The sequence below is a fragment of the Trichoderma evansii genome (genome assembly GCF_050947405.1).
Source record: "Trichoderma evansii strain SZMC 28006 chromosome Unknown GGI43scaffold_18, whole genome shotgun sequence".
NCBI lineage: Eukaryota > Fungi > Ascomycota > Sordariomycetes > Hypocreales > Hypocreaceae > Trichoderma > Trichoderma evansii.
This window is the reverse complement of record NW_028145188.1, coordinates 446,993-466,824: the sequence shown is the minus strand read 5'-3', so window position 1 is coordinate 466,824 and position 19,832 is coordinate 446,993. Positions and strand designations below refer to the sequence as shown.

The 19,832-nt window shown below is 51.1% G+C and overlaps 6 protein-coding genes across 6 annotated transcripts; 2 read left to right on the top strand and 4 right to left on the bottom strand.

The window, feature by feature from the left end:
* Positions 1–325: 325 nt before the first annotated feature.
* GGI43DRAFT_127477 (phenylalanine--tRNA ligase subunit beta) lies at positions 326–2,699 on the bottom strand. Its single transcript, XM_083199124.1, has 3 exons — positions 2,503–2,699; positions 660–2,354; positions 326–596 (listed from the first exon to the last, which is right to left on the bottom strand). The coding sequence occupies exons 1-3, from the start codon at positions 2,553–2,555 to the stop codon at positions 551–553; spliced, it is 1,794 nt and encodes a 597-aa protein (XP_083058120.1). The 5' UTR covers positions 2,556–2,699; the 3' UTR covers positions 326–550.
* A 1,348-nt stretch (positions 2,700–4,047) lies between these two features.
* On the top strand, positions 4,048–6,725 carry GGI43DRAFT_127386 (protein phosphatase 2A structural subunit TPD3). The gene is made up of 8 exons (XM_083199122.1): positions 4,048–4,237; positions 4,329–4,434; positions 4,545–4,696; positions 4,781–5,272; positions 5,352–5,611; positions 5,678–5,778; positions 5,841–6,178; positions 6,247–6,725. Exons 1-8 carry the CDS (start codon positions 4,172–4,174, stop codon positions 6,616–6,618), a joined length of 1,887 nt encoding a protein of 628 aa, XP_083058119.1. The 5' UTR covers positions 4,048–4,171; the 3' UTR covers positions 6,619–6,725.
* A 451-nt stretch (positions 6,726–7,176) lies between these two features.
* GGI43DRAFT_127423 (S-adenosyl-L-methionine-dependent methyltransferase) lies at positions 7,177–8,295 on the bottom strand. Its single transcript, XM_083199123.1, has 2 exons — positions 8,154–8,295; positions 7,177–8,056 (listed from the first exon to the last, which is right to left on the bottom strand). The coding sequence occupies exons 1-2, from the start codon at positions 8,210–8,212 to the stop codon at positions 7,258–7,260; spliced, it is 858 nt and encodes a 285-aa protein (XP_083058118.1). The 5' UTR covers positions 8,213–8,295; the 3' UTR covers positions 7,177–7,257.
* Positions 8,296–8,932: 637 nt separating this feature from the next.
* Positions 8,933–9,937, bottom strand: GGI43DRAFT_424513 (translation initiation factor 6; the record flags this gene model as incomplete). Its single annotated transcript, XM_083208384.1, has 3 exons — positions 8,933–9,566; positions 9,629–9,700; positions 9,903–9,937. The coding sequence occupies 3 exons, from the start codon at positions 9,935–9,937 to the stop codon at positions 8,933–8,935; spliced, it is 741 nt and encodes a 246-aa protein (XP_083058117.1).
* Positions 9,938–10,653: 716 nt separating this feature from the next.
* GGI43DRAFT_429172 (uncharacterized protein) lies at positions 10,654–15,384 on the bottom strand. Its single transcript, XM_083209065.1, has 3 exons — positions 12,471–15,384; positions 11,521–12,375; positions 10,654–11,433 (listed from the first exon to the last, which is right to left on the bottom strand). Exons 1-3 carry the CDS (start codon positions 14,698–14,700, stop codon positions 11,333–11,335), a joined length of 3,186 nt encoding a protein of 1,061 aa, XP_083058116.1. The 5' UTR covers positions 14,701–15,384; the 3' UTR covers positions 10,654–11,332.
* A 2,221-nt stretch (positions 15,385–17,605) lies between these two features.
* On the top strand, positions 17,606–19,825 carry GGI43DRAFT_411785 (cytochrome P450). Its single transcript, XM_083206754.1, has 6 exons — positions 17,606–18,041; positions 18,107–18,137; positions 18,200–18,347; positions 18,491–18,616; positions 18,668–19,307; positions 19,381–19,825. The coding sequence occupies exons 1-6, from the start codon at positions 17,713–17,715 to the stop codon at positions 19,556–19,558; spliced, it is 1,452 nt and encodes a 483-aa protein (XP_083058115.1). The 5' UTR covers positions 17,606–17,712; the 3' UTR covers positions 19,559–19,825.
* Positions 19,826–19,832: the final 7 nt, after the last annotated feature.

Genomic DNA, 19,832 nt, shown 5'->3' with positions numbered 1-19,832 from the left:
AGGGCAGATAATGGGGCGCGATAAATGCCGATGAAAGGAGACTATAGGATGACTTATTTTACTACCAAAAGCGACTTTGTCAGGTCAGGATATACAAGTTTCTTACGAGTGGCATGCAGCAGTTGTATTACTGTATAGGAGTCCAAAAAATATTGTATGAAACGTGGACAAAGGCTGGAGTAGATTGTAGAGAGCAGTCTCAGCGATACTATGGGAAGCGCTTTTTTTTTATTTTATGAATGCTCCAAGATTGCGAGGTGTATGATTTGAATGAAGACAAATCCAATTTTTAATAGTTTGAAGCGTATTCACTTTTTTTGGTAGATATAAATTGAAACGATGATGATTTTGGACTTTTTTTGTTTATATATTCATATCTCTTTGGCAGCTAATCTGAGTGAGACCTATGGAGATTCACACCCAACTAATAAACAAACGGTGCTTGAATGTCTAGTGCTTTTTCTTTTTTAAATCGTCAAAAATCTACTTTATCCCTTGTTTCTCTTTTAAACTTTTATCAAAATCTGGGGCTTTTGTTTTGTCATGTAGATTATAAGAAGACCTCTAGGTTAATCTCCAAAGTACTGACGGGGAATCTGAAAACACACATCGTTAGCACCATACACGTGAGGATTAAAAGCGTATTCATAAAAACGTACCTTAGATCGAACTTTTCTAGCACAGAGGGATGCAGAATGCCAAACTCGCCGATGCGCTGCTCCTTGCCTCCCAGTCGGAGCCACACCGCCGCGGCGTGGCCGTGGAAGAAGGTATCCTCGTTGAGCTCCTCGATCCAGTAGCCATCGGGCTTGACGGCAGCGTCCTTGCCGTCGGCGATGAAGTTGGTGCGCAGCATGAGCAGCAGGCGGTCCAGAAGGCCGTGGACAATCTCGAAACCACTGGACTTTCCGCACCAAGCGGCAGCGAAGTGGCGCTCGTTGCGGGCTCTCCGCTCAGCCTTCATGTCCTTGAAGACGACGTCGGCGGCCTCAAAGATCTTGATGGGCAGGCTGTGGCTCTTATTCTCACGGATGGTCTTAATCAGGCCAGGAAGAAGGGAGGTGCGAACGACCTGGTACTCCAGAGTCTTGGGGTTGGCAAGTCTCACGACGGTGTTGCCGTCGTCCTTGCGGTTGAGCCAAGCAAAGTTCTCGTCATGGCTGCACAGGGTCAGGGGCATGACCTCGCTCCATCCGGCCATGGCGGCCTCGATGCGCACAATGTCGCTGAGCTTGTTGATGGGGAGAGGGGCGGCGACGGTGGCGCCGCGGTTGGGGGAGCTGCGAGGCAGCCTGTTGAAGCCGTAGCAGACGGCGACGTCCTCCATGATGTCGGCCTGGTGCAAGACATCGGCACGGGTAGGGGGGATGGCGACCTCCAGCAGGTTGGGGTCCTTGTCCGAGGGCCGGGCGACGTAGGCCATCTTGGCGAGGAGCTTGCAGAGGCTCTCGCGGGACTCGTTGAGACCAGTGCAGCTGTTGAGGTAGTCGACCTCGGCGTGGGTGACGCGAGGACGGAGATGGGGAGTGACGCGGGTCTGGTTGTTGTGGTCCGAGATGATCTTGACGGGCTCCACGGTGAAGGGCTCAGCGCAGTACTCGGAGAACATGGTGACCATCATGTCGGTGACAATATCCAACTTGGTAATGTCTGTTGCGGTGATCTCGACGAAGACGTTGGTGGTGTTGAGGGTGATCTTGGAGTGGTCGCCGTTGATGATGGGGGGCAGCGAGCAGATGACTCGGTTGGAGTCGAGAATGAGGGGGTATACGGGAGCATCCTTGATGATGTGCAGGTATCGTCCAAGATGTCGGTCGTTTTCGTAAAAGGTCATGAGGCTCTCGCCAGTGAGCTCCTGGGTCTGGTTCAGGGGGACAAACTTGAAGTCCCGGGGAGGCAGGGCCTCGTATGTGAAGGGACCCTTAATGGTGTCCAGGTCGTGAGTTCCGATGGACACCAGGGTTCGCTGACGGGCCAAGTTCTGGTGAAGTTTGTCCTGAAGCGCAATGAAGGACTCGTATCGATCCTTGGTGAACTTGATGTTGCGCAGGATGGCGCCAGACACGTAGGGTCGGACCTTTGTGGTTTCGGGAGAGACGGTGATGGTCTGGAGAATGCCGTCCTTGGGCTCTACGACTCTGAAGTTGGGAGGCGTGATGCGGCCCATGAAGATGTTGAGGTTGAGGGCAATGCCCTCGAAGCAGAGCATGTCATATCGGTTGGCGGGGATCTCAATCTTGAGCTGCGGAGGCTCCTGGACGCCGTCGACGATGGGACGCTCCTCCTCTTCGGTGTCTTCGTCAAGCTCGATGCCGAATTCGAAGCAGAGGTCCTCAAACTCTGGCTTGGTGAATCTATAGAGGTGGTAAGGCTGTTAGTTTGGGGAATGCATGGAGATTGGCTGTGGTGGTTGAATATGTGGATTATATATCATATATATGGAGGGGGAGCCAGCAAGATGCAAAAAAAAAAGCAGATAGAGTGATGAGCAGAGCGACGTACTTTCGGCCAAGGGCCTCGAAGAGCTTGTACTTGTCGACGGAAATGGTCGGCATGGTGGCGACGAGATTCGATACTGATTGATATGCCAGGCAAAGACCGAAGTCGTGGGTTGTCGCTGTCTCTGCCTTTGAGTCACAGGAATTTTTGGGAATGGCGGGGTGATAGCAGCGTTGATAGTGGGATGATGCGGAGGGACTTGGCTGCGCTGTAGGGAGTGCTAGGGACTGGCAGGTACCTCACTAACGGGCGAGTTTTGGCAGTCGGGTCCTGATATCGGCGGGGTGAGCGCCGTCGCCCGGAATATCGATGCTCCTTGTTCCTCTCTCAATTGATATCATACTGAGAGCGGCTCTGTATTTGCCCCTAGCAGGTTGTCAGGCTTCAGTCGCCCAATTCTGCAAACACCCAAGCCGATGCACAGATAATGTAGACATCTACCAATTACATGCTGTATTATCTATACGAATGTACAGTGGCTGCCTTGGCCGTGCAGTAGAAAGGTAAGAGATATGGAAGAGAGGCAGAGAAATGTTGAGCCACAACAGCTGCTTATTGTAAGCGTGCTGTCATTGTACAGCAGCCACAGCAATGCAAGTCTTGGTGTGGTAGATATAGCGAGTATACGAGTGCAAACCTCTGTCGTTACCAGGTATGACGCATCATAACCTTCGTCTGTCAATATGTTTCCATTTCAGCCTTATACCTTATCCCGTAGCAATTATCTCTCATCCATCACTCTTTGCTTTGTGCATAAAACACCCTGATAGTGCTTGTGGCTCTTCTCTTGATGCTCTGGGCAGCTGCATGCACCTAAAATTGGAAACGAATATCGCTCCGAGATCTCGACCTGTAGTGCTATCTTCCATACGTAGACCTACAAGGTATCTGTACAAGCGTTCGCGCACTGCAAAGGGGCAAATTGCACAAAGACGAAATGCCTACAGGGGAGAAGTGGGGGCTCCAGGTACTTGCTTGGCGGGGCAGCTCCTGTTAGTGTCCAAGCAACGACGCCACCACAGCTGCTAACGCCACAGCCAGGCCATGGGTGCGATGTCGTCCTACGGCAGCATGTACCATCTGCCTAGTGCCTCTCCCCCAGCTACAGCAGCACTGCTCTGTTACAGGCCTTCCTTCAGCGCGGCCAGGTACCCCCTACATGCCTCTACTCCAGCAAGGCGGCTGGCAACCAGACACCTTTTAGCTGGGCTCCAACAAAGCTGGTTTCTCTCTTCGCATCTTCACCCCTCCTCGCCAATTCCAAGCTTCGCTTCTGCACCGCTGCATCTGCGAGGCCTCGCTCAGCCGTCTGGATAACCCGCAGCCTCGCCTCGTGCCGCTGCTTCTCGTGCTCGCAGGACCCGCCTCTCGGTAGCGGCCAAGGCGCCTTGTCGCTGCTCAATTCCGCGCAAAAGAGATCCATTGCATCACCTCCAATCTCGACCTTGAATCCACCTCGGCCTGAGCCTCAGCCGCAGCCTTTCAAACAACACCCACCTCGCCATCGGCCTCGCCTCGTCTGCTTCGCTTGATCGCCTCTTCTCTCCCTCTTCTCTTATCGATATCCGGCCCTCTCCAGCATCTGCGGTGCTTCGACGACTCGTTTTGCCCGCTTCAACGCGCCTTTCTCCTTTTCCCCCGCCGCTCGTCTGCTTCTCCCTCGTGACACGCCATGGCTGAAGCGATAAACGCCAGCGACGAGCTCTACCCCATCGCCGTGCTCATCGATGAGCTCAAGGTACCTTTGGCCCGACCTCTGCTTCCCTTTTCTGCCTCTGTCCATGCTTTTTTGGCGGCGTGATGCTGATCCGGGGCTCTTTTTCTGCTAGCACGACGATGTCTTGCTCCGACTCAACGCGATCCACCGGCTCTCTACAATTGCTCTTGCCCTCGGCGCCGAGCGGACAAGAGATGAGCTGATTCCCTTTCTCGACGGTCAGTAGCAATTCGACTCTGTTATAGCATTTCTGTCACTCTTCATTCCCTTGCTCTCAGCCCTCGCAGCCATACGCCGATATAGGCCTAATCTAACGTTTCCATCACAGAGTCCGTCGAGGACGAGGACGAAGTCTTGGTTGCCCTGAGCGAGGAGCTTGGCAACTTCATCGAATACGTTGGAGGCCCTTCCTGGGGCCACGTCCTGCTCTCCCCTCTCGAGAACCTCGCCGCCATAGAGGAGCCCGTCGTTCGAGACAAGGTAAGCTTTGACTTGTCAGATGATATGCATAATGACGCTAGCTGGAGCATCTTTCGCTGATGGCGCATGTCTAAAACAATCTAGGCTGTCGAGTCTCTCAACAAGATCTGCGAGGAGCTCTCGCCGCAACAAGTCGAAGAGTTCTTCATTCCCCTCACAATCAGACTCGCCAAGGCAGACTGGTTCACATCCAAGGTTTCTGGATGTGGCCTCTTCACAGCTCCCTACAAGAAAGTTTCTCCTCCCGTCCAGGAGCAGCTCCGTCAACAGTTTGGCCTGCTCGTCCACGATGAGACCCCCATGGTCCGACGCCAGGCCGCGTCCAACCTGGCTAAGTTTGTCAAGGAGATGCCCGCTGCCATCGTTATCGACGAAATGATTCCCCTCTTCCAGCACCTCGTTCAAGACGACCAGGACAGTGTTCGATTACTCACTGTAGAGATTCTCATTGCCATCGCCGAGGGCGTTCCCAAGGAGCAGCAGGCCGGCCATGGAGTCTTATTGACTTCTCTGCGAAATCTGATAGAGGATAAGAGCTGGAGAGTCAGGTACATGATTGCCGATAGATTTGAAAAGGTCAGCGGTGCTCCTATTGATCAGTATCATATTTGATATCGGCCCTTTTACTAACATGTTTTGTTTAATCGTTTCATAGATCGCCAAGGCAGTCGACGAGGAAGTCGTCTCCAGAGATTTAGTGCCTGCATTCGTCAAGCTTCTTAAGGACAACGAGGCGGAGGTGCGGACAGCCATTGCCGGCCAGATTCCCGGATTCTGCGGCCTCATAGACCAGCAGACACTTCTCAACGACATCATGGGAAGCGTCGAGGACCTTGTCTCGGACACGTCGCAACACGTGCGCGCTGCATTGGGAACTCAGATTAGCGGCCTTGCCCCCATTCTGGGCAAGCAGGAGTATGTGATGATGAACAGCGTGACAGCGATGAGTGGACATATGATGAGCTAACTCATGTGCGATAGGACAATCGACCACCTTCTGCCCATGTTCCTCCAGATGCTCAAGGATGAGTTCCCCGAGGTTAGACTCCACATTATCTCAAAGCTTGAGCTCGTCAACCAAGGTACGAAATTGTCACATGCACCATGGAATCTGGGGAATCTTTTGTAAGCTAACGATTAAAAGTCATCGGAATTGAGCCTCTGTCTGTCTCACTGCTGCCAGCCATTGTCAACCTGGCAGAGGACAAGCAGTGGCGTGTGCGTCTTGCTATCATCGAGTACATTCCCCTGCTGGCCAGCCAGCTAGGTGTAAAATTCTTTGACGAGAAGCTCAGCAACCTGTGCATGGGATGGCTCGGTGACACAGTCTTCTCCATCCGTGAGGCTGCTACACACAACCTGAAGAAACTGACCGAAGTATTTGGTGTGGAGTGGGCAAGCGAGGCCATCATCCCCAAGGTTATGACCATGGGCAACCACCCTAACTACCTGTACCGAATGACTACTTGCTTTGCCATCTCGGTAAGTTTTTACTTGTGGCATATAATGCGTTTGCTTCTTACATAGCTAACTCTTTTGTTTTCATGCAGACTCTGGCCTCTGTTGTCAGCATAGATGTTATTTCCAAGTCAATTCTGCCCATGCTGGACAAGATGACTGACGACGACATCCCCAACATTCGATTTAACGTTGCCAAGACCTACTTGGTCCTCATCAGCGCCCTGCAGCGTCTGCCCGAGGAGGGAACCCTGTATACCATTGAGAAGCAGGAGACACCGGCTGAGCAGGCAACGCCCTCGCCTCGGGGCCAAGAGCTGATTCAGCAGCGCATCTTGCCCAACCTGACCAAGCTGCAGAAGGATGACGATGTAGACGTCCGGTACTATGCGACGCAGGCGGTAGCCGAGGCATCGGGCACCGGAGCCTCAGGAGGCGGAGAGCCTATGAATACTTCACCATAGATGAGAGAGTACCCGTAATGAAGCAATGATTTTGTCCGTTACTCTGTGCTGCTGCACGTTGTATTGTCTTGTTGTTGATAACTACCCTTTTTGTCCTACACCTTTGGACAGCTTTTGGCGTGAGAGTAGAAGGCCTTTTGACCACTGAACAGGAGAAGAAGAAAAAGCAGGAAACCAGAAGAAAAAAAGATTCAAAATCCGAACAAAGATGAGTTAATACATGGAAATTGGAGAAAGTGGAGGACAGAGAGAGATAAAACATGGATTGGTGGGTAATAAGTGGATGGATGGATGGATGTGGTATAAAGGTGGAAGCATCTTGTAGACTTGGAGGAACCAACTTAAGTATAATGTAGGGTAAGAAGCAACATGCGCTGTTTTGACATTAACACGAGGGATCCGTTTAAATTCTTCCTGTAGTATAATTGTTGTTTGTATATTTGTTTGATTCTGAGCCCACGCTATTAGAATGCACATCTCACATTAAGAACTCGAACTCATAACATAAGCCATATATACAAAAGATTCTATTTCTATGTTATTCAATATATTCATACCCCCCTTTTCTCCCTTTTCATTATTCATGGTATCAAAGTCCAGCTTCGTCCCAGCCCCTTAACATGGAACAAGACTCACTTCTCACTTCCTCCTAAAGCACAACGTACTAATCGTCTGCCCCTTGACCCCTCCAAACGTAAACGTAGGATAATCCACCCTCCCTACGACACTCAGCTCTCCATCCTTATCATCCAAGAACCACGACCGCAGCTCCGGCTCGGTCCAGTTGCAGCTCGTGATGAGGAAGATGCCGCCGTTTGGGCTGAGCAGCTGGAGAAGGCGGCGGCGGTAGACTTCGCAGGGGTGAGGGGGCTGCTGTTCTTGTTGTTCTGATGTTGTTGTTGTTGATGTTTGTTCGTGGGTGGAGAGGCTGATTGCGTCAAAGGTGCCTTTGTCGAGGATGATGTCGTAGAGGCGTGATGGAGAGGAGGTGTATGATAGAGGGGAGGAAGAATCTGAGGGACTTGTGGTGAGAGTAAGAGGACCGTTGAGGAGATCCCATTCTAGGAAATTAACAGGCGTTGACTGATCTTCCTCTTCCTCTGCATCTTCATCCTCATCATCCTTCTCTTTCCTACTCTCCGCAATATTCTTCGCCAGCGCAACACTCTGCCCACTATAATCCACGCCCAACATGGCTCCCTCCCAGCCCTCATCCCTCAGCGCAAACAGCAGCGAGCCATTGCCACACCCAAGATCTAAAAACGAAGCATCTGCTTGTGAAAGCGGTTCCGGCAAAACGTCCTGGTCGTCCTCGGTAAGCGATTCGAGAAAGGCGACGATGCGGCCCTCGGCGTCGGAGTCGTCGAACCAGTTTGTGCCGGTGTCGGAGGGGTTGGCGGCGTGGTTTGTGAGTTCGGTTGTGTAGAGGCTGTCCCAGCTGTTGTTTATCTTCTGTTAGTTATATATATAGATATATATATCATGGAAGAATACCAAGAGTTGGTGTTGGATGGATGGTGGTTGTTTTTGCTTACTATTCTTTTGTACCGAGTTTAGAAGGGGGAAGATACGCCGGTTTATCGGATGATGCCATTGTATATGCCGTATATATTGAGACTGTTAAAAAAAAAACACAGCTGAAATTACAAGGTAGCTGTAATAGTGCAACAAGATGACGATCAATATCAAAAGCTACAGGCTGGTATGGATGGAGGGGCAGCGAAATTATTCAATTGCTGCCGATGCGGTCGCTAAAAACGGAAGGCGGTGAGATCGCAAGGGTGAGGGGCATTCAAGATATGCTGTGGACCTGAACATTGCCCATAGAAAAAAAAAAAAATGATAATGATATGCTACTATATAAGTCGAACATTCAGCTGTCTTCACATACAAAAGTCTTTAAAATATTACACCAGAATGGTCATTTTCATTGATTGAAAGAGAATAAATCCCTCCATCATATAATAAATCCAGCAAGTGTAAAAAAAAAAAAGAAAAAAAAAAAAAAGGCAAGGTAAAGAAAAGATTACACAAACGCCTCCCATGCATGCCCGAGTAGAAACAGCCTGCCATCCTGTTTCCCTCTGTCTTTACACACAAGACCATAGACTATAATAATAGTTGTAAAACAAAGCGACCAAGAAAGCTCATAAACTGGGTTGTTTTCCACCCCTTCCATCAACACCATGCCTGTATCATCCAAGCAAGTCATAAAAAAGGCCCAATCCCAAAAGCAGCTGAAACAGCATCAACAGGAAAAATCACGACATGGTAGTATATGTATTTAAACAAAAACAAACGGGGAGCTTCTCGCTCAGTAGAAACTCTCCACCATGGTGTCCTTCATTGTGGTGTTGATGTTGCTGGGGCCTTGGCCTTCGCCCAGTCTGAAGACGCTCTCGATGACGCTGAGCTCTGTGGAGGTGGTGTCGAGACCAGTCACGGCCATCCAGTCGTTGACGACCATGCCGGCGCCAACAACGTTGCTTCCACGGTTGACGGAACCGGCAACGAGGGGAACCTGGAGCAGACTGGACAGCTCGTCCTGGTCCTGAATGCTGGTCTTGGGGTGCACAAGACCACCCTGGTTGGACAGGCTCATGTAGCTGCCGACCAGCACGTTGTCGGCCACGGTCTGGCGGAACACCTCAACACCGAGCACATCGGCAATGATCTCCTCAGTCTCGCGCTCGAGATCCGGATGCACCAGGGCAATGTGATCGTTTGTGGCAATGACGTTTCCGAGAGCTGACAGGCGCTCCTCAATGCGCTGGATGCGAACTGAGTCGGGCAGCGAGTTGCGCAGGTGCTGCAGCTCCTGGTCAGAGGTTGTGGTGGGCACGAGAAGACCCTTGCGGTTACCGGCTGTGAGACGGCCGATGATGCGCGTGCCGGCGATGGTGGTGCGCACGATGGGGATGACGTCCTGGAGCTCAGCCTCGAAGACACTGTTGGGTTTGCGATGTTAGATTTTTGTCTTTTGCTGCCAGAGAGAAACAGATCTTTTTACCTGTAAAAGTTCTCGCTGGCGCCGAGAGCGACCAGGGCGTATGAGTTAGTCAACGTCGAGAAGACGCCAACGCTGGAGAAGGCCAGGTTAGTCGAAATATTCAAGCCAATATCAATTTGCCTGTTTATCATTTTGGTCGGTAAAAAGCCGCATCGCAGAGAGCGAAAAAGAGAGATATTCAATCCTTCTCGTCCTCTCTCTGCTCTACCCCTCCCCCACCACCAAAGACGCAATGCAACACCGCAAAAGGGCTTAAAAATTCGGAACAACATACTCGTTAGAGTTCTCAAACTGAGCGCGAACAGCCATGATGCTAGTGGATCCAACAGTTGTTCCCTGTATAGCCGTAATGGTGAAGAAGTGGTTGAATTAAAGAGGGTAAAGAGGCAGTAAAGTGGTCGCTTGGTGAAAGAAAAGAGCAAAGGCTGATGCGAAGCTAGGTACTAATTTTTTTTTTCTGCCGGAATGAGGGAAGCGGTGGGGAGATGATGGTTTATCAGCACTCTTTAAGTACCTGCTTAGTGCTAGCGACAAATTCGACGGGCATTGCTGCTTAGTAGTGCTGCTTCCAGCGATGACTCTCAGCGGAGCACCCGCTAAAGCCGCTGCTAAAAATCAGCCTCTCCAGATCCGCCTATTAGTCCCCTGCCTCAATCTCATTTTGATCTCACAACAGCCTTCCATCTCGTCACACTAGAACAAAAAAAAAGAAAAGAAAAATTATAGAAAAATTAGCAAATTAAAAAAGAGTCACTGCTAATTTCACCAAACAGGAAGAAAATCATGTCCCATATCCAGCTTAGTGCACATAAAATGTCCAAAATGCGCCTCAGCAAAAAAAGCAAGGATGCCAAATCATGCCCTCGATTTATGACTCAGTGACCAGGGTCTGCTGCTGTGGCTGTTGGCTGTTCTAGGTGCTTGACTAAGAAAGGTACATATGTACCCCGCTAATCTGCATAGAAATTAGATGTACCTGTGTGACTCAATCCTGTGAAACCTAAGAGCAACCAAACTCTGGAATCGTGCATTGCCACTGAGGCAGGGTGTGACGATGACTCTTTTCTGGTGTCTTTCAATTAGTCGACATGCACAAAATTTGATCAAAAAGGGGGGGAATAAGCAATATGAGATGTGCAAGACTAGAATATTTGGAAAAAAAAAGGCCTTTCCACGCAAGGTTGACAAGCTTGGCAGCATACAGCTGATATCTACTGCGCAATCTTCACCATCAAGCAGTCACCAATGACAAAGGAGCAAGGAGCAATCCCTCACACATAGCAATCATTTCTCTCATCATCTACTCTAATAGCCTCTCGGGACCGTCCGTCTAACTCTTTATGACTTTTTTTCCCCATATCTTCAGACGGCCCCCAAGTATGTCTACAAAAAAGACAAGCCTCCCTATCCTCCCGTCGTCTCTCATCTGATAAAAGGGAAATAAGCCCCAGTTATCGTTTCATATAACATCCATGAGATAAATAGAGTAAAAATAAAGAGAAGAAAAAAAATATGTGCCTCTCAGAACCATTGACAGTGCCAGCAGGAGAGCAGCATATAAAATTATAGAAAAGAAAAAAAGAAGAAAGGGGAAGAGGATCAAAGTATGATGGGATATCCATTCGATGCCTGCCTCGGTATGGAAAAAAAAAAATAAGGAAATGAGAAAATAGGAAAAAAGGGTTCAATCGCAAGTCACCTCCACTACAACGCCCATACGGGTGCCTTCATCAAGACCTGTCGCCCTCTTACTTCGATGGCCACAAATCCTGCAAATCGCACCCGACTTGCATCTTTGGAGAGACCTATTTGTAGAGTATCAGGTTAGCTAAAACGTACTGCCAATGGCGTTATGAACCCCTGACGCGGGGGGAATAGACAATGTAACCTACCAGCCTTGCTAGAGTCTCCACTACTGCTACTCTTGTCCTTGTCCACGTCGCTATCCGGCTTGCTGGACTCTCCCTCCTTCTGGCCGTCCAGAGGCGGCAACGGGGTCTTCTCAACCTCCATCACGCCGGCCTGTAGCACATCGCCCGGCAGAGGATACACCATGGTGACGTCGCGGCTCTCTCGGGGCAAGTTGGCCGCAATGCCGACAGCAAGCTCCACAATCATGGAGGTGCTGCCGTCAACCCCGGCCGGTGGCGGCTCGACAAGGTACTGATACAGGTGAGCAGCCAGATTCGTCTGCATCTTGGTAATCAAGGATGCGCGGTTGTCGGCCGACGATGATGAAGTCAGCTTTTGCTGCAAGCCGTCCAGCGTGGCCATTCGCCAGTTGACTACCTTGGTGGTTAGAGCATCAAACTCTTCCTGGCTGTGCATGGTGTACGCATTGCCGCGGATGTTGAGCTCAACCTCCTTGAGCTGGGAGCTAAGGGCTGCGTCCAGGTCTGGATGGAAGCACTTGTTGAAGACTTCGTCCACGATCCACTTGGTAATGACGGCTCTGCCGACTGCCGTCATCTCCTGCTTTCCTGTTTTGAGGGCGTCGGGGCTGACGAACTTCTCCAGCCACTGGGGCAGGCGTCGCCAGTCCTTGCGGATGTTGAAGGACAGATTGTTGATGGCACCGTTCAGTCGGTTGAATCGATTGACATACTCGTTATCATCCAACGCAGTGCGTGACTGTGACATGCGCTGATTGGCGACAGCATTCTGCAGATGCTCGACTTGGCCGTTGAGCTGTTCAATCTGAGACTTGCCGTCAAAATAGAGACGCTTGACGTTTTTGTACTTTGTGACTGTTTACATTTCAAAGTTATATCATTAGCTAACATGAACATGACACGTATGGTGTATGAGGCGACAGAGACAGATGCAAGAACGGAAGACATACGCAATTCCTTAAAGGCTTTATCAGATTCGGTACTGTCGCGCTCGTGGGTAGAAGGTTGAGGGCTATTTCGGCCTTGGTCGCCAGCAGTTGCTGCTTCGTATCGCGGAGGGGCACCGGCAGCTCCAGCGGCACCGGCAGCAGCAGCACCAGAGGCAACGGCGGCGCCACCAGCTCCAGCAGGCTGTTGACCGGGCTGAAGAGATGCGCCGGGCGCGTTCAGGTTGCTGGAGTTGGTGTGGGTGTGACGATATCCCGGCGGTGCTCCAGGCAGGGCCTTGTCAGCATCGGCTGGTCGGCGATTCGTCGGTACGCCTCCTCCTCCGGGAGGTGCCATGGCGGGTTGCGAGAGTTGTTGTTGGTTCGCTGGTTGCGAGGGCGGCAGGGCAACGTTGGAAGCCTGGTCGTGAGCCTGCGGCACTGAGTAGTGGATCGCAGGAGACGGCTGGTTCAACGATCGCTGGTCAGAGTCGGGGGCTGGAGACTCGCGCGACAGCTGGGATACGGTTTCTGGATTTTGCTGTTGTTGAGATCCCGTGACTAGATGCGTAGTGACGATGCGCGGGTCGGTCGTTTGCTGATACTGATCTTGCGGTGAGTTGGTGTTGCTGTAATACTGCTGGGAAGATGAAGGTGGGGGCGGCAGTTGCTGGTCGTAAGCGGCTTGCTGCTGCTGTTGTTGAGGATCGTATCGAAGCGGCTGCTGTTGTTGCTGCTGTAACTGCAATTGCTGTTGTTGAAGCTGGTGTTGCTGGTGTTGTTGCTGTAACTGCTGTTGCTGCTGCTGCTGTTGCTGCTGCTGCTGCAGCTGCAGGGATTCCTGTGACGAGAGCACGTGAGGCTGAGATTGAGGCTGCAGCTGAGATGGTGAGATCTGCTGCTGGGAATGGCTTGGTGAGGGGTGAAGGGCAGAAGGAGGGGGGGCGTGGTAGACGGCGTCGTCGTAGGGCGATGAAATCTCGTCTGGGGCAACAATTCCGCGAGCGGTATTTATGGGCGGTACAGAGTGTCGAGGGTCGATTCGCAGGTCTTGTTGTTGTTGATGCTGTTGCTGCTGCAGGTCGTGATACTGGTCTGCAGTGTAGTACTCTTCAGCCTCGCCAACACCTTGTAGCGGCGACGTCTGGTGCACGGACGAGCTAGGGGTGTGTGAGTGCCAATCGCGGTCTGACACGGCAGAAAGGCCAGTCTTGAGGTTTGGCGGTTGCTGGTTAAGCGTGCTGACTCTCTTGGATGGTCTGCGGGCGAGTCCCACGGTGTTATCGTAAGACGCTGACGATGAGGGGTTCTGCTGATCGCGGTGATTATCGTTGTTGCCGCGGCCGGAGAAGATGCCCTTGATGATTTTGCGTGCCGAGCGTTTCTCAGACGAGGCAGAAGCCTGACCGGCAGCCTGGGGTTGAATCTGGTTCGGGTGATAGTTGACCTGGTCGTGCAGCGACGACTGCGAGATGTTCAGCAGGTTGTGGAGGCTGTAGCGCTGGCTCTGGCGGGCCCCGGCGGTGGAGGAGGAAGAAGCGGAGTCGACAAACTCGCCGGGCTGCTGAAATTGCTGCTGAGGCTGACCTTGTTGCTGCTGCTGTTGTTGTTGCAACAACTGCTGCTGCTGGGGAGGTTGCTTCTGCAGCTTGTTTTGTTGTTGAGGCGGCGGTGGTAGCGACTGTTGCTGCTGTTGTAGTTGTTGTTGTTGTAGCTGCTGCTGCTGCTGAGGTGGAAGGGGACCCCCCTGCTGTAGTTGCTGGTAGTGCTGCTGTTGCTGCTGTAGCTGCTGCTGCTGGAGCTGCTGGAGCTGGCGCTCGTCATAAGCGGGCACTGCCACGGCGGGGTTCTGGCTCTGAAACAGCTGGACGTGAGACGGCGGCGGCGGCCCTCCAGATGACAGTCTGGGCTGCTGCTGCTGGAGCTGCTGCTGAAACTGAAGCTGCTGCTGCTGCTGCTGCTGCTGTTGCTGCTGAACGATAAACGACTCGCTAGAGCTCAGCGCTGATGAAGAGCCCGTCGGCAAGGCTGATTGCGCGCGCAAATCTGCCTCAGCGTCCGTCGTCGTCGCACCTGGGCCCGGGCCGCTGCCAGCTGGACTTGCACCAGCGCCAGCACCTGGGCCTGGCGCTGCTCTTGTACTCGCCGTCTTGCTGCTGAGGCCCGACCCGGCGCCGACCTGCTGTGGCGCCTCGGCCGCAATCGTGTGCTGCGACCGGTTGCTGTGCTTGCCCAGGCGACCGAAGCTGGGCATCCTCGAACCGACAAAAGAAACGAGCGTTTTGGCTGGGGGAGGTTTATTTTTGGCGATGAGCTGGCCCGGCCTGGGGTCTTGAGGTAGGTTCCTCGCCTAGTTTGAAAGGGGTGGTGTGGACTGTGGACTCGCTCTCAGTCAACTCCAGCCAAGTCGAGCTGTCGCTGTAAGTAGCAGATGGATGTACCTGCTAGCAGCGGCCTCTAAACCCGCAAGCTAGACTCTGCTATGGCTTGAGTCCTTTTTTGTCGATTGATGGATGGATGCACCTAACTTCCCGGTTTTTTGCCTGGTGCTGCTACCTATCGCTGCTATGCTTCCCGAGGCTTAGACAACGCAGTGCGCGCCGCTGCGGGGAGTGAGGCTGTGTCGAAAAAATTGGCAGGCCAGCCGTCCACGGGTAGATGCAATGCAGTAGTGTTGCGGTGCGTCTAGGGAAGCGCAAGGCTGTGTTCAACAAAAACGGTGAGACGAGAAAAAACAGGGAAAATCCACAAGATCAGTGGCTTTTCTTCTTTCTGGCTGATCAAGTTGACAAAAGAGGTCTTTTCTTTCTTCCCTTGCGGTACTTGCGGTAGCCAATGGCCGCAGAGTTGCAGTCAGACAGACGCCGGATATGCAGCCTCCCCGCGGGATTCTCGCAGGCGCGCGCGGCGTGATTGGACACAGAATGTGCTCGGGAATCGAGTAACCAGAAAGCGATTAGGAGGAAGCGGGAGAGAAGGAGAACGCGAAAGAGTTTCAGGAGCTCAGCGCTTTTGCTGGGGAGAGCGCAGGCTGTAATACTGTATTATCCAACGCCCATGGCCAAAAGGCTGTTCACAGGGCTGAAACTGGCGTGTCTAGTCTTGTCTTGTCCATAACTTTCTACTTGCCCTCTGCCGCCGTCCAATGGAAAAAACCCTCGTTGTGCCATGTAACTGCCAGGTAGCAGCCCACAGGCATCCGAAGTTGCCAGGGCCGGCAATACAGCGAGACCTGCGATCCACCAGAGAGCCGCAAACACCTGGGCTCGGGCGAGGCTTGCCCAGGTGGGACAAGCTCGATTGTTGAGCGTTGAGATGGATGCGCTAAGGGCCTCTGCAGTGGATCGCGAGTTATAATTAGACACAGCATACTTCGTACTATTGATTGGCCACATCAGCTGCTGGCGAATATGTACATGATACGTGAGGCACAAGCATGCTTGAACCTGTTTTTTTGCCTTCTTTCAGCTGCATAGGGCACAACTGCAAGTGTGTATGGATCGAATAGGAGGTGCTCAGCTTGTCTCGCTGGATAATAATCTCCGCTTACTTGTAGCCTCCATCCCTTAGCATGTGCTGCCCTCTGCCGTCAAAGTCCTACACAGTGCAGTCCGTATTACCCTACCAGCAGTAGTAATCAAGTAAATACTAGACAGCTTGTCATCGACACTTGCCTAGGTATATGCAGGGACCTTATTAAGCCATACGGGCCGATTGACAACCTTGAAGAACTGATGCCCCGTAGTAATCCACCTCCCAAGCCTGCCACTTTCCATGTAGGTACACGCTTGTTAGGGCTACTTCGTTTCCTGAACGAGCTGATCTTCCTTTTTTTTCTCCGTGATGCTGACTTTTCGGGGTGTTTACGGGATGGAAAGCCACGAAAACTAATACACGTAAAAAGGAGAGCTTCAAGGCAGCAGCCAATAGAGTTCATGCAAGGTTGTCTAATATAGAAATGCTCGTATCACCTACTACTTCAGCTTGCTGCACCCTGCACGCCAGTACATGATGCTGTAAATAGCAGCAGCAATACGGAGCACGGCAGTCAGGAAGAAATTCTTACTCGTGATATATGCGCTTTGATATTGAGGAAAATAATCCGTGGCATTGCATGATACGCGAGATAACCACCGTCTTATCTAGATTGATTGATGCTTACTGCCATTGGGCGATTGGGTAGTAGCGCATATATCACCCGGCTGGCTGTGCTGCAGCAACAAGCATCCATCCATCTCTTGGCCTGGCGGAAAAAGGGGACCTGCAGAAGAAGAGACGAAAAAATGGAGGCAATGATGTCATTTCTGTGCTTGCTTCTCCTTCTCCATCACCATCAATTGAGCTCACCAGACTCGGTTTCTAAAAATTGACTCAATTCAGTTCAACTCCATTCACATGCCCTCTTGCAGGAAGCCGCTCGTGCATCACCTATGACGTTTTGTGGTTTCTGTCACATATGATAGTTAATTAATAGAATATTCAGGGATGAAGAGTAAGAGATGAGATGAAAGTCAACAGTTGTACGGCTATTGCGGATATTGCCAATATCGGCCGTAGCCGTCTCGGCCGATACGTAGGATTCTTTGCATACCGCATGGATACTCCGCAGTCTGTTGTCTTCTTCTCTTCGCCTATCTTGTCTCCCTGTCTTTCTGGCTTTTCTTTTCTCTTCTTTTCTTCTTTTCTAAGTTCAACCAAAACTCACCTCAAATCATGGGTTATGCAAACCTTGATACTTTTTTCACGATGGCTACATGCGCATTATCTAGCGTTGACTTGAAGTTTCATACCTACCAAATCTAGTAGGTACTATCTAGACTAGGAAATGCTAGGTTTCTGCTAGGCTCAACTCAAGCATCTCGACCAGTTGATATATAATGCGACTAAAGAGAAAAAAATGAGCGAAAGAGAATATGCTTAGTCATTTTCTTTGAATAATCGAAGTCACACTATATAGGCACAGCTCTCATTATATTGTCCATTAACGGCAAAGATCCATCAACCACGATGTGGCACATCCAAAGCGCTGGTTCGATTTTGCGGGGTTTCGTGGGGAATCGGCGCTTGGCGGGGTTGTTAGATAGCCGTTTACGGAGGCTGGTGAGTCTCGTTATCAGACGCTCGCTGATAGCAAAAGAGTTGGCCGACGCTACATAATTAACATACTTCTATTTCATGTTTTCACTCATGGATAGCTGGATCTCTTCTCGTGTTCTGTGATGCCTGCATGTATTTGGGATAACTAAAACTAACACCCATCTCCATCATGCTCCTTCTCTCCCCCATCGTCCTATTAGCGGCGGCAGCTCTGCTTGCCACCATCCAACTCGTCCGATGCCTCAGATCGCCTCTAAGCAAAATTCCAGGCCCAGCAATATCCAAATTCACTACTTTGGTCCTCAAGTGGAAAGAAATTCATGCCCAAAGAACCACCTACGTCCACCAGCTTCACCTGCAGTATGGCCCCGTTGTCCGCATTGCTCCCAACGAGGTGTCTTTTGCCTCTTGGGAGGCCCTGAAGGAGATTTACTGCTCCGGAGGTAGCGGATACGACAAGACTGAATTCTATGACTTGTTCAAGATTTATGGGAGAAGGTGAGAATCCACCATTACTTTTATCCGCGGAGTAATTGCTTTCTAACAAGCGATTGTTGAACTAGAACCATGTTTACTACATTGGACAAAACGGCCGTATGTTCCACTTGGGCAATGACATTTCCCGAAAATGATTCATCTGACATGACATTAAACAGCACGCCAAGCGAAAGAGGATCCTTGCCGACCGCTATGCTAACAGCAACGTCATGAAAAGCGCGTCAGTCTCGGGAGTCCAAGAGCGCTCGTCCAAATTTCTTCGACGCTGTGTTTCATCCCCGAGAGGCGTAGCAGATATCTTTGTAAGTCGTCAAGATGGATACATGACAGCATCGCTAAACTAAGAGAACCCATAAGCTAATCAAATAATTCTATAGATGCGTTTGTCTCCCCAACACGATAATCAATAACAGCAATAATAGAAATTTTGCTAATTCGCTGACGTATAGCCTTGCATGCATATGCCTGTGACTGCATTACTCACCACCTATTTCATCCTCATGGAACCGACTGCATCACAAATAAAGATGACGAGGAAATGATGCATCAAGTAGCGGCAGACGACAGCCTGCAGAGCAAGTCAACCCACCACGAAAAGCAGAACTGATACTGACCTGATTGCATAGACCGCCTCATCTCGCACTACGTTCCTACGTTGTACCGCTTGTTCTCAAACGTCCTAAACATCTTCGTAAAGCCTCGAGAAACTCCCCTGGCAGATGACTACGTGCTGGAAACCAGCCAGATAAGCGGCCCAGCATCTTTCACTCTCATGAGCCGCTTCGAAGAAAAGTCCAGTGATCTCGACTACATCGACAAGGCGGCAGAATGCCTCGACCACATGGCTGCCGGCATCGACACCACAGGCGACGGGCTATGCTTCCTCTTATGGGAACTATCTCAGCCCCGATCTCTCGGTTTCCAGCGCAAACTCGCAGATGAATTGCATAAGAATCCCGGGGTTCCCTTTGATCGCCTCCCATATCTCGACGCCATAGTCAACGAGGGCCTGCGATGCTTCCCGCCGATCCCAATGTCCCTGCCGCGGTACGTTCCGCAGGGCGGCCGCTCTATCGACAACTTCTGGCTACCTGAGCAGACGATTGTGAGCTGCCAGGCCTATTCGGTCCATCGCATCAACAGTGATGTGTTCCCCGATGGAGATCGATTCAACCCTGAGCGCTGGCTGGAGCAAGAAGGGGATGCGGACCGAAGGCGGATGCAGTTTGCCTTTTCGAACGGAGGCCGAGGCTGTGTTGGAAAGCAGTAAGTTATCTTTTTGACTTCTATATCTATTCAACCTTTTTAGACCTCGGAGCTGACTGGAGTTAAAAATTAGCCTAGCCATCATCGAAATGAAGACACTGCTGCGAGACATCTATTCCAGCTACAGCACAACACCGCACAAGTCGATGAAGGCAGAGGATATGGCCATGTCGGATCAGCTCATCTCATCGAGGCCCCAGGCACAGAAATGTCTCCTTCATTTCCACCCCCTCGACGTAAATAGCCAGTAGGCAGATGTATCCATTGTAAAGTATGAAGTGTATCATCTTATCGTGGACACACGTAGCACATTTAAGCTACCCTGCAGCAACATGCATGGAATCACCATTTTGAACCAATGACATATGTAGTAAAATGCCCCTTTGGAACAAGCGGAATCGAAGGAACATTGAATACAGCTTTACAGTGGTTATAGACTACGAGTACTTATGTAGTGGGAAGAATCTAAGGGTTGTGCCCAACGGCAACCACCAGGATATATCGACAGTAGCATCCAGGCACCAA

Excerpts from the sequence above, each read along its gene's own strand:
- GGI43DRAFT_127477 (XM_083199124.1), bottom strand. The coding sequence starts at position 2,555 with ATGCCGACCATTTCCGTCGACAAGTACAAGCTCTTCGAGGCCCTTGGC. Across the intron at positions 2,355-2,502 it reads TTCGAGGCCCTTGGCCGAAA|ATTCACCAAGCCAGAGTTTG; the intron begins GTACGTCGCTCT and ends CCACCTCTATAG. Across the intron at positions 597-659 it reads CTAGAAAAGTTCGATCTAAG|ATTCCCCGTCAGTACTTTGG; the intron begins GTACGTTTTTAT and ends GTGTGTTTTCAG.
- GGI43DRAFT_127386 (XM_083199122.1), top strand. The coding sequence starts at position 4,172 with ATGGCTGAAGCGATAAACGCCAGCGACGAGCTCTACCCCATCGCCGTG. Across the intron at positions 5,273-5,351 it reads TTGCCGATAGATTTGAAAAG|ATCGCCAAGGCAGTCGACGA; the intron begins GTCAGCGGTGCT and ends ATCGTTTCATAG. Across the intron at positions 5,612-5,677 it reads CCCATTCTGGGCAAGCAGGA|GACAATCGACCACCTTCTGC; the intron begins GTATGTGATGAT and ends CATGTGCGATAG.
- GGI43DRAFT_127423 (XM_083199123.1), bottom strand. The coding sequence starts at position 8,212 with ATGGCATCATCCGATAAACCGGCGTATCTTCCCCCTTCTAAACTCGGT. Across the intron at positions 8,057-8,153 it reads AAACTCGGTACAAAAGAATA|CTGGGACAGCCTCTACACAA; the intron begins GTAAGCAAAAAC and ends GATAAACAACAG.
- GGI43DRAFT_429172 (XM_083209065.1), bottom strand. The coding sequence starts at position 14,700 with ATGCCCAGCTTCGGTCGCCTGGGCAAGCACAGCAACCGGTCGCAGCAC. Across the intron at positions 12,376-12,470 it reads TAAAGCCTTTAAGGAATTGC|TCACAAAGTACAAAAACGTC; the intron begins GTATGTCTTCCG and ends AAATGTAAACAG. Across the intron at positions 11,434-11,520 it reads TGGAGACTCTAGCAAGGCTG|GTCTCTCCAAAGATGCAAGT; the intron begins GTAGGTTACATT and ends CTCTACAAATAG.
- GGI43DRAFT_411785 (XM_083206754.1), top strand. The coding sequence starts at position 17,713 with ATGCTCCTTCTCTCCCCCATCGTCCTATTAGCGGCGGCAGCTCTGCTT. Across the intron at positions 18,348-18,490 it reads CGTAGCAGATATCTTTGTAA|CCTTGCATGCATATGCCTGT; the intron begins GTCGTCAAGATG and ends GCTGACGTATAG. Across the intron at positions 19,308-19,380 it reads CGAGGCTGTGTTGGAAAGCA|CCTAGCCATCATCGAAATGA; the intron begins GTAAGTTATCTT and ends GTTAAAAATTAG.